At 39.3% G+C, this 11,566-nt stretch overlaps 1 protein-coding gene across 5 annotated transcripts in view; it reads right to left on the bottom strand.

Moving 5' to 3' along the window:
- LOC136423210 (filamin A-interacting protein 1-like) overlaps nt 1–11,566 on the bottom strand; it is a 30,617-nt gene that overhangs the window by 1,528 nt on the left and 17,523 nt on the right. For 4 of the 5 annotated variants that reach the window (XM_066411286.1, XM_066411287.1, XM_066411288.1 and 1 more), the window contains exons 2-15: nt 10,656–10,784; nt 10,224–10,361; nt 9,602–9,632; nt 7,356–7,506; nt 5,696–5,764; nt 3,076–3,157; nt 2,894–2,945; nt 2,668–2,723; nt 2,354–2,542; nt 2,144–2,193; nt 1,726–1,903; nt 1,218–1,286; nt 970–1,029; nt 364–454 (exon numbers count right to left, since the gene is read on the bottom strand). In XM_066411286.1, the coding sequence (XP_066267383.1) occupies nt 364–454; nt 970–1,029; nt 1,218–1,286; nt 1,726–1,903; nt 2,144–2,193; nt 2,354–2,542; nt 2,668–2,723; nt 2,894–2,945; nt 3,076–3,157; nt 5,696–5,764; nt 7,356–7,506; nt 9,602–9,632; nt 10,224–10,361; nt 10,656–10,778 (1,339 nt within the window). In that variant the 5' untranslated portion in view covers nt 10,779–10,784. Of the gene's footprint in view, nt 1–363; nt 455–969; nt 1,030–1,217; nt 1,287–1,725; nt 1,904–2,143; nt 2,194–2,353; nt 2,543–2,667; nt 2,724–2,893; nt 2,946–3,075; nt 3,158–5,695; nt 5,765–7,355; nt 7,507–8,507; nt 8,729–9,601; nt 9,633–10,223; nt 10,362–10,655; nt 10,785–11,566 lie in introns of those variants that run through there. The other variant, XM_066411290.1, reaches the window with a different exon arrangement.

The raw sequence follows: 11,566 nt of genomic DNA, 5'->3' as shown, positions 1-11,566 counted from the left end.
TCCTTTATCGGATATCTCACTGAAGCTGTGGCACGCTGGCGGCGTCGCTGCGTCCTAACTTTGGATTTGTGCTACCCTTGAATTTATAATAGAATATCGTGCAAGTCGTTCAAGTATGGCTAAAAAAAGACAACAAAACACACAAGCGCAGAAAGATTAGTTTTAAATCGATGAAATCGCTCGGTCGCAGCGAGGTCGCCAACGTGCCGCGGGTCCAGCGAGATACCAGTTTTACGTTCTTGTTCTTGTATTGATAAAAACGATAACGCATTTTTATATATATAACCGATAGGCCTGGCCCGTACTTCATGATATATATCTGGATTACCGTAATTTTGTCATTAGGAAAGTTTGTGGACTTACCTCCTTCCTTGGTGAGCAGGTTGTAGATGATCAGGTACTCGTAGAAGTCGATAGTGCCGGTGTCGTCTACGTCCACTTCTTTCATTAGCTCCTACCAGCGGAAATGTGTGGCATTGCAAGTGTCATTTAACAGCATCACTTTCAAGGTTATGTAGCGACATTAAGTTGAGAGCCAAAGTCAGCCTTCAAGATTAATACATGTATCTGAGTGTACCACCACCTTCTCATTCAAATAACGGTGCAATGACACATTCATTTTGATACAGTAAAATAGCTAATGGAATTGAATACGTTTAAAAATATTTCGATGGGTTATATTGGGCGGTGTGAGACTTACCTTCATCTTCTGTTGATCATAAGGAATGCAGTTTGATATAAAACAGATAGTGGCGCATTTTAGTAAAATACGTTAGTCACAGCAAGATAGATTTGAACTGTCTACGAATGAATATACCATCATGTATCAAAGCACAATAATACGCACATGTATATCGTGTCTGAATATACCTACTAGTAGCCTCAGGAAACTTAAGTATATCATGTAGTCTTGTTTTCGACTGCAAAAGTGGAGCAAAAACTGCGGAAGGATTTGGACGGTACCCTTACCTTGATCTGCGCGGCGGTGAACTTGACCCCAGGAGCCACCGTCATCAACGCTCTCACCAGCTGCGTACAACACAACAAAGGTCATGACCTTTGACCAACAAATATGGATATGCTTTTGTATTAGATAATTTCACTGCTAGGTTCATGAAACGATCGATACGAAAATACAAAACTAGTCCTATAGTTTCTTTGTTATACAGTCTGTAAAGTCACGCGAGAGTGAAAGAGAAAGTACGAGAAGATCTCACCTCTCCCATGTCCAGATTGAAGTCTCGGCTCTTGTCATACTTGACAAACTGATCAAAGTGGTGTTTCATCTACGTAAAAAAAAGAGATTAAAAGAACTACTTAGAATGTGTGCCTACACAAGTATTTTCTTGAAATTGGCGATCTACTGTTCGCTTGCTTGATGACAACTTGTTTCCTACTTGGTCACTTGCATTTTGATATGAATCGAAATAAAAACAAATAGAACATTACCAACAGTCTCTAAACTTTATTCCCAAAGACAAGTCATGTCCACAGAATGAATTTTCAACCTATGCTTCGGCCTTCGTCAGGAAAAATGGCCCACTCAGAAATGTCACGTGACTGTATCTGTGCCATAAGTTAAAGTTAAATAAAGTTAAAGTCCTCCCGCACCAGACGGTGCATAGGGCGGCGCCCATCTCCGTTTCAGTAGCCCTTGGGGGGGGCCACACGACTTTGTACAATCACTACAGCAGGGGGCTAGTCCACTAGTAGCCATAGACTCACCTCCGGTTCCTTCATGTTGGGGAAACATTTGAGCGCGGTGTACATGTCCAGCCGTCCCGTCGCCCTGTTGATAAGCTCGGGGTGTTCCTTGTCAAAAGTCTGTTCTGAGGACGTGTCGTCAGGTTCGTCATTCTCCTTTATGGTGCCGGTGGAGGAGGGTCCGTTTGATTCAGCAGGCCTGGTTCAATGAGGGAAAAAAAAGTTAAAGATGTCATCCTTTATACAAGCCCTTTCAAGATGCAGAAGTAGTCACTGCAGCTCGCGTTTTCAGCTTGGCAACCCCTACACGTTTCTCCATGAGGTTCACACATACAAGGGACCGATGGGTTAATTTCCCCTTCCCCAAATCGTACACTCTGCGATTTACCGCAAGACATCTATAAGAGGACTGTTAGAATACAACTTTTCGGACACTTACGGAGGTTTAGCAGCTTCTTTGATCATCTTTCCGAGCGGCGTCCGTATGTCCTGTGGGCAGATAAACGGATGCGGAATGAAATGAGCTGTATCATTTTGTATTTTACAGTAAAATATTACATTTGATAATATCCTAAATCAAATGAAAATTGAATCAATAAAAGTTTATTGATAAAAACTACATTCTCCTTCAGAAGTTACAAAGACCCACGTCCTCCGAGGCGGAGTAATGTGCGGGCAGCTTCCCGCTCAAGATGGCGAACTGTCCGTCCAAGATGGCGTCGTGCACCAGCTCCAGCCTCTGACGCACCATGGGAGCCTCGTTATCGGTCATGAACCTGACGTCAGTGCGCAGACCGTTGACGCATGCCAGGAAATACTTCTGGTGGGCGTTTATCTCCTGGGGAAGGCACAAAAGTGTGATGTCTTTCAATTTTCTTCAGAAATGAATAAATAAATGAATAAAGAAAAAGCTGTGTCAGATACCATAAATACACAAGGCAAAAACAATTCAAAATGTCCAACCTTTTCCATTTGGTAAATTTTCTTCTTTTCACTTAGCAAATCCCTTGTGATGTCAGCTGAGAAAGACAGCATAAAGTAGCATGAACATGTAGCAATTGCAGGAATATTGGAATATGTATCTGCTATCATGTCAGGTAGTTGCGTATACACTGAATTGTGGATATCAAAAGCGACAAAGTTTTGGAGAAAAATATAAGTGCAAAGACTAGCACGTTATTCAGCTTACATGCATTTGACGTTCTTCTCATCTTTTCCATTCTCAGGTGTTCGTCTAATTCCTGTAGAAAAGGGAAGCATAATCCAGTTTAAGCCAGTAATATCACCTAAAACATTCTTCGCACAGTCATTTGAGAAAGTTCTTTTCCGCAGAGCTCTTAGAGTCTTGTAACAATGAAAATGATAACGTACCTTTATTCTCCCCTGAAGACGAGCTTTCGTCTCACTGTGTTCTGCTTTTATGGCCTCGATTTGTACTACGAGTGCGTCTTCCCTGTGGAGAGAGTCAAGAACTCATTCTTCTCTTAGTGGTGACTAATGCTAGAGGGCGAACATAAAATGTAGCCTCTACCGGGGTTACGGATAGCAAGATTCGGCAAAAATGGGGCGAATAATTGTCCAGGAGAGTCAGTACACAGGAAGGTTATCTCATTTCCAGACCCCCCCCCCCCCCCCGGCAAATTGTTCTTCCTGTGGCCAACGTAGTTAGTCTGGTAGAGACTATAGAAAGTGGCGGTCAATGGCATGGAATGGTCGACCAAATGAAAACACTACCTCCCTAATAGAGCCACAATTTTACAACTGCCATATTCGACCTCTAATGTCAAGGTCGCGGGTTATCAGAGGGCATGGCGAGAGAAGGACGTAAAGCCGCCACTTGAAGCCACAGCAGTTAAAGGAAACTTGTACAAACATTTCAAGGGAAAGCGTCTTGCAATGAACACAGACGTCATACGAAGTAGGTGCTAAGAAAATATTTAGTACTTTATCGTAAGTAAGGTCCATTTTGTTGAAAAAGCTACTCGTATTTCTGTGGGACGTAAATGTGCGTCAATTCCTACACACACCTTTTTCTTTCACCGATATACCGTTATTATCTTCGCTGAGGAACTCGGAGTAGATTATGTTTTCGGTTGAGCCGGCTGTTGTGTGTGTCTGTAAGTATGTCAAGAGCATAACTCAGGAAACCTTTGATGGATCTTCATGATATTTGGTAGGTGTGTAGTGGTTGTGCAAAGGAAGGTCAAGTTCAAAAATCATTCACCTGGCGTTTTCCAACCAAAATATATGTTCTTAAAGAAACTCCTAAAACAGCTGCCTGTGTCAAAGGTTACACAACAACCTAACACAGAAGACCATGATACTTGCATTAAATGTCAAGTTCCTGAATATACTCCTACGCGGAACATCTAAAAAAACATGAGAGCTGACAGATCAACACAACCAGTCGATGTCTTCTGTTTCGTGGAAACCTTCCTGAATGGCCGACAACAGACTAAAAATTTTCATAAATTCATAAATTCATAAATTCGTGAATTCATAAATTTATATACACATTCAAAGTCCCGCGAGTCAAGTTTATGAATTTATGAATTTATGAATTTATGAATTTATGAATTTATGAATTTATGAATTTATGAATTTATGAATTTATGAATTTATGAATTTATGAATTTATGAATTTATGAATTTATGTCAAGCATGAATAGCATGAATAGCATGAATAGCATGAATAGCATGATGAATTATGATATTATGAAATTATGATATTATAATATTATGATATTATGATATTATGACATTGTGATATTGTGATATTATGATATGATATTATGATATTATAATATTATGATATTATGATATTATGATATTATGATATTATGATATCATGATATTATGATATTATGATATTATGATATTATGATATTATGATATTATGATATTGTGATATTGTGATATTATAATATTATGATATTATGATATCATGATATTATGATATTATGATATTATGATATTATGATATTATAATATTATGATATTATGATATTATGATATTATAATATTATGATATTATGATATTATAATATTATGATATTATGATATTATGATATTATGATATTATAATATTATGATATTATGATATTATGATATTGTGATATTATGATATTATAATATTATGATATTATGATATCATGATATTATAATATTATGATATGATATTATGATATTATAATATTATGATATTATGATATAATAATATTATGATATAATGATATGATGATATTATGATATTATGATATTATGATATTATGTATTTATGCATTTATGATGTTATGATATTATGATATTATGATAGTTGATGCTCATGAGTTAATATGAGATAGAAGTGTTCACCACGATTATTTGTTCACCACCATAATGAAAAGGGGAAAAAAATAGAAAGCCAGACAAAAACACCTAAAAACACGTCAAAAACCAGCCACGTCAAAAACTGCTTGGAGAGTACACTTGACCAAAATTGCACCACTGCTAGGTGCGGAAAAGTCACATGTACATGTACTATGTCTTTCAAAATGTGTATGATATGGAATAAAGATTTATTCTATTCATATATATTGACTGTACCATTTCATCATCACTTTCAACTTACAACACTGCAATATCGAACCTTTGTGGCACATATAATATCAACATACTCATATTTTTTCATGACCAGTTATAAAACATACATTTGTATCAGCACACTCTACACATATACTAGTCCTGTACCACCAAGTGATTTTTAACCCCATCTAGACTGGACTCATTCGCCCCATCATAATTTCCAAATGGTATGGCGCATGATCACATTTGCAGGGGGTGATAAGCACGTAAATATCAATCACTCTCCATAATAAGCCTTGATTATTTGGCGAAGATAATGTGTTCGTGGAACTCTAGTTTAATACTAATAACAGACTGTACGAAACAATGAAACGGTACTTTCAACATCCGTTCTTCGTGAAGTGGGGAAATTTACAGTAAAACTAACCGCTTATTGGCCTCCTCCTCTCCCTTGCCGCCAGGTCTGAGCTGTATTTGACTGTCTCTTCTATTGATGCTGGAAAAAAGAATACAGATATAATCGTATTTCCACAGTTAGTGCTGTATGCGAGATAGAATCGTAATATGAGTTAAGTAGTATTGGAGAAATTATTTCAGACATGTATGGCAGACACAAGATTCATAACTGTGACTTAATAGACCGATCCTGTCGAACACCATATCGAACGAATAGAAGACCCATAGAACCACCTGTTCTGTTCAGCCCACCTCCGCCAAAAACAGCGTTGGCGGGGCAAAAATGGCACGTGTAAAGCAGGGTACGTATGTCTTGGACAGGTTTTCCACTGTATTGGTTGAATGCATGCTCAGAACAAAAACGAATTTAAAAAGAAAATAGATTGGGCACTCAAGGAGAGGAAGCTTGTACCACATGCTGACTTCTACATAGTCCGCTAGCGCAGAGTTTAGTATCTTCAGTTACTGGCCATGGTGTGTGAAACTGGTTAACTTGAAAGTGTACAGGAAAGTAAAAGGATGCATTTTAATTCTTAGTTACTAAATACCATGCAGCTGTTATGCATGCAGTCAATACAGAGGGAACCCTGTCACATATATACGAACCCTGTTTTACACGTGCATCGGCTGCTTGTCAGAAACTCGGCGCTGATGTCCACCGACAAGGGAAAGCTATGCTTTAAGGTGAATACCGCTTTAACATTGATCGAAAACATTACGCTCTCACCGCAACTACACCTAGCCCCTCCTTAAACAACTCTACCCGATGGATACAGCCTTCAACAATAAAGACATAGCATTATTCTTATTTGGCCCGCTCTGAAAGGGTTTCAGTGCCACAAAAGCTAAACCGATGTCAGTGGCACTATTTTCAACCTAGCCGCGGCGGCCATGTTTGGTCCGTCAAACCCTGTTTTTGACGGAGGTGTTCGAAATCGAACAGGGGGCGTGGCTTCGGGATCGGTCTATTGTTACCTCCCCAAACAATGGAGGTATAGTTTTGATCTATCTGTCTCTCTGTGTGCTCGTATCTAGCTCAATATCTTTAAAAACCTCGGGATGGATTGAAATCATATTTGGCATGTGGGTAGATGTTGTAGACGCAAAGATCAAGGTCGATTTTGGGCCCCCTGGTGGCCGACCTTGGAATTGCAGCAGGACTTGCGGTTTTCGTATCTTTTGCCATGGACATGATGAGGTCTTGTGCAGAATGTTTGTCTCTCACTACTCCATTTTGTAAAGAAATACTAAGATGCGCCACTCATTTTAGAATAACATTAAGCATTAACATTAATCATTAACATTTATCCGGCGGGTTACCTAAATCCGCCACTTTGAAAAACAGTGGGTTTGAGAGATCTCTAGTGCAGTATTGCACTGGGGGACGTTGGGTTATTAGAGAGCTGTTAGGACGCAGCTATTCAGGGTGGCGGAATTATGTACCCTGGTTGAATTGTATTATAATCTCTCTGTAGCATCTGTACCTATTCATTTATGCACTTCATCTTGAGCAGCCTAAGGATCTCTTTCTCATCCCTGCTGCTTTTACTGGTAAGCAGTGGCGATAGCTTAGATATCATATCACGTTCTTGATATGTAGTCCGTAGAGGAAACAAAATACAAGTGCTTACAGCGCTCTCTGTAGTTTTACTTCATCTGCCTTTTCGTCCAGCTGTCTCTGTAGGTTCCTATTGGTCGATTGTAGAGACCGCAGCTCCCTCCCGAGATCCTCCACGCGGGCTCGCAGCTGCGCAGTGTCGTTTTTCTCCTTGTCCAGAGCCTCTGTGAAACACACCGACATCATTTTGTGTTATATTTTTTGCATTTATGTTGGAATGAGAAGATTCATTGAAAAATTAGCGACAAGGGTGATCCATCAAATAATAAAGAAAGTAAAACTACATGTAACAGTTAATCACAACTATACAACTAAATAGGAAAGACCTGTTTTAAGGACGAAATATCAAAGATAAGAATGTACTATATATCATGGACAGAGCATCTGAAGGAACGGGCACATAGGGAGTCAAGGGGGAGGGTGTTGTTTCAAGTTCTTGAAGAGCTGTTGTACCAAGAGGTGTGTCAGAAAAAAGAATGATAGATTTTCAGTTGAAAACAAACCTGCCCAATGGTAGAAATAATCACTGCAACACTGTGTGTGCAGTAAGCAAACAAGCGTGCCAACTTACAGAAAGGGGTAGAATCCAGTAGTTCTTTTTCAGTATATAGCTCAAGATTGTACAACACATTGGGGGCAAGGCTGCAGGATATACTAACTCCCGACCACCATAAACGCCAGGAAACATTGTATATGTGCTCATTTGAGCCCTGACCATCGAGAAAGCCACACACAATTCAAGGCGAAACTAGTTGGGTGTGGGCTTGAATAAAGTTCTAAATGGGAACTATGCGGCTACAACGTCTTTTCTGAAGATGAGGCGTGAGTGTGTACGATTGAGTTGAGTTTTTCTACTACTAGTTGCCTACTAACTTCCAAACAACATGTACAACATTTTGTATTACATACAGCGTAACTTGAGGGCTTATGTCAATGCCTTCGGACACCTGCACGCTTTTCTTTACAACATTTCACCCAACTGCATGGCATCGTTATGCCATAACTTGGAACAGTACAAATTTCAATGCTCAAAATATTTTCGTGTATGCCCAATGAACAGCTAAATGCAGCTTTTTTTAACGTAAAGATGAGAAAAAGAAACATTTACCGTTGCCCCTCTCCTCTACCATATATCTTGTACGCTACTGAGAAGTGGTAAACTTACTATAGAGCCTGTTGAATAGATCCATGTATCTCTGCATGGCTTTTGGGTTCATTTTCTGCCCGTTGATCAGTTCTCCAAACGGCTTCCTACTTTCAACAGGTTGCGGGAGAAGCGGAGCTCCAAAATCGAAGGAATCCATTTTCCTTTTTTTTGTCTTAACCGTTTCCAGAACAAGACTCGACAAAACCGTATGCGTCAACCGAACTGTCCTCCCAAGACCAATACAATAGCCACACCGAGACAAAGTAAAGCTAAGCAAGTACACTTGTAGCTCTCTTTTTATACCCATGTTTTGCTTCTCCTCACAATGAAACCGTATGCAAATTGCATCTCTTAAAAGACACTCTGTTCTTGAAAAAGGACATGGTTAACCAGGTGTTCAAGGCCCTTTTGTATCAAACGTCTTAAAAGCATGTGCCGTGTTTCAAATTCTCTATTATTCCCATTATTTTGTTTTCTTATTTTTGGATCTAAGCAGGAGTACAAGTGGTAGTTGAAGTACGCAGAAGACTCTGAAACTGTAGCAACATCTGCTGTAGAAATGGACTTGGGTGGTCACGTGATACATACTTGAGGTGGTCGTTAATCCAGTCAAGTACTACAAGGAGTGATTCAGCACTTACACGGCTTGTGCAACATTTCCTATCCATGACGCTATCAAGTTTTAAACATAGTTCTGCAATCTTGACGTTAATGTGACCATATACGGTATGAGATACAGTAGATTGTATTTTCTGCATTGTCATAAGGTTCCGCCATTAACAATCATACCACTTGGCATAAGCGTGATCAGCAATTAAAGTCTGTGCCTTCAAGCACCTCCGTTCTGAAACATGATATCTTGCCATCAGGTCGACAGAAATGTTTTTGTAGTCAAGCACTTTCGCTTGTTGAGAGTTCTTTGCGAGAAAGGTGGAGTTACAAGAACATTTCTCCCCAAGGTCCAAAATCCCTCACAGATGAATTGCTGCTTTTAGCCACCAGTGAAGTCAATCACTGATCAACACTGCCACCTTGCGACTTGGTCGTGAAGCACTGCAGATATCTTATTAGATTTGTTGGAAATAAACAATGGTGAAGTTTTGAGTACTCACGTGCAATGTCTTGAGAATGCTGTATTGCGTCCTGGAGAAAAATGTAGGAAGGAAAGATTACTAATAAACTCTTACAGCAGAAATGGTAAGGCTAGAGTCTGATTCATTTTATGGAAAAATGTTTTGATAAGCACACGCCAATCTTTCACATACTACAGGATAGAGATGAGCGATACACCTTATCAATTAGGATACTATCTGTATCATCTATCATGATAAACGCTATTCTAAAACCGTTATGCAATCGAGGGAAACTTAACAATGTAAATGCACCCTCACTGCACGAAATGGCCTCGTTTCCCGGCGTATACGTACAGGGATTCCATATCCCGGTGCGGATTTAGCGTATCCGTTAGTTATAACGGATACGCTAAATCCGCACCGGGATATGAAATATTTCCGGAGGAATCCCTGTACGTATACGCCGGGAAACGAGGCCATTTCGTGCAGTGTCTTTTGATGTAATACACGGCGTTACATGCACAGTCGTGTGCAAACACATGGCGTCCTTACACCTGGTCAAGTAAGACACCATCTGTATCATATACTATTATAATCGTTATTCTAAAACCGTTGTCCAATCGTAAACAAACCCTTTGTTGGTGTAAACGGTGCTACATACCGTCGTTAGTCTACACATGGCGTCCTTACACCTAGTCAAGTGAGACACTATCTGCGCCATCTGTTTTGCCTCTGCGTTGGCATCTTCGCCTTGGGTCTTCCCGAAGTACTCCTTGCATATGCCCTGCCATGCAGCGTTCTGTAAGACAAGGAAACTAACTATCAAAGAAGAAAAAAGAGATCTAGACTTCATGAGCTTTAAGGAACTAGCAATTCTTATCTATATGATAAATACATGATTCGACAACGTGTAACAAAATGTGTGCCCAAGTTTCAGCTTAATTAAATAATAAGTAACATAGCCAGTGGCAGTGTCAGTGTATCTTATTTCAAACACTGTTTTGTCAGAAATGATTTTTAATCTACTAGCTTCAGATGTTAAATGGACATGCATAGGCATGCAGTGACAAAGAACGGATCTTGTTCGCCTTACCACGCCTTTTGTCTTGTCTTTAGGTAAGTGGCTAGTTCCATTTTGGTTCTTGTCTATAGACAGGGTGTCCAAAACGTCGAGAAGGGCGTTCAGCCCCTTGTTCATCTCCTCTACCGTCGCCATTTTCTCCTAAAAAAAGAAGAAACGTATGATGTACTTTCAGTCACGTAACCCTAAGTAATTAAGCGTGCGGACTTATCACGTGAGAAACGTTTCCTACAATGTTTTCTTTGTAAGAATAATGATATTGTGCTCCGAATGGCTAGTCACAATATGAGATCATCTATCATAATTGCGTATGACATTTATGACATCCTAATGCAGATACACGTTTGGAAGTGAATGCTATAACGTTTTCCATTCATTAGATATCGTCAAAAGACGAAGCTCAATTTTATTATAGATTGTAATTCATATGGCAACGATAGAAGTATTATTTTAATCATATCATAAGAAAGTGTCCTCACACTGAATCTATGACTAGTACTGAAAAATGTATTTTCTTATGAATTTTGACCATACTTTATTAAGCAAACCCATCTCAATCTATGTTCTTAACATTAATAAGAGACAAGAAGAAGCCGAAACTACGCGTATTAACTTTAGAACCCTTGTCTTAGATGACTATTATAAGTCCTGTCACTATATGTTCTTTATTACGACTTTTATATTTGTATTCCTGCACTTTGCCTGTTTGGGCATGAATGTACAATAAAAGCACTAAGGTTCCTTTAGAATGTTGGATTCCAAATTTCCTTCTCTGTATACCACAGTACACTGTTATAAGAGGATAGCTTTGAGTGATATTTGCGTGACATAAGAACGCCACGGTTAGCTGTGCTCTTTGTTGTTAAATTGTGTAACAGTACGTGCGATCAGCCGTGACTTGTACTTGAACTAGCGAGTCACAT

Source organism: Branchiostoma lanceolatum, chromosome 17 (assembly GCF_035083965.1).
Source record: "Branchiostoma lanceolatum isolate klBraLanc5 chromosome 17, klBraLanc5.hap2, whole genome shotgun sequence".
Taxonomy (NCBI): Eukaryota; Metazoa; Chordata; class Leptocardii; order Amphioxiformes; family Branchiostomatidae; genus Branchiostoma; species Branchiostoma lanceolatum.
Note: the sequence above shows the minus strand (reverse complement) of the source record. Positions and strands in the feature narration are given on the sequence as shown.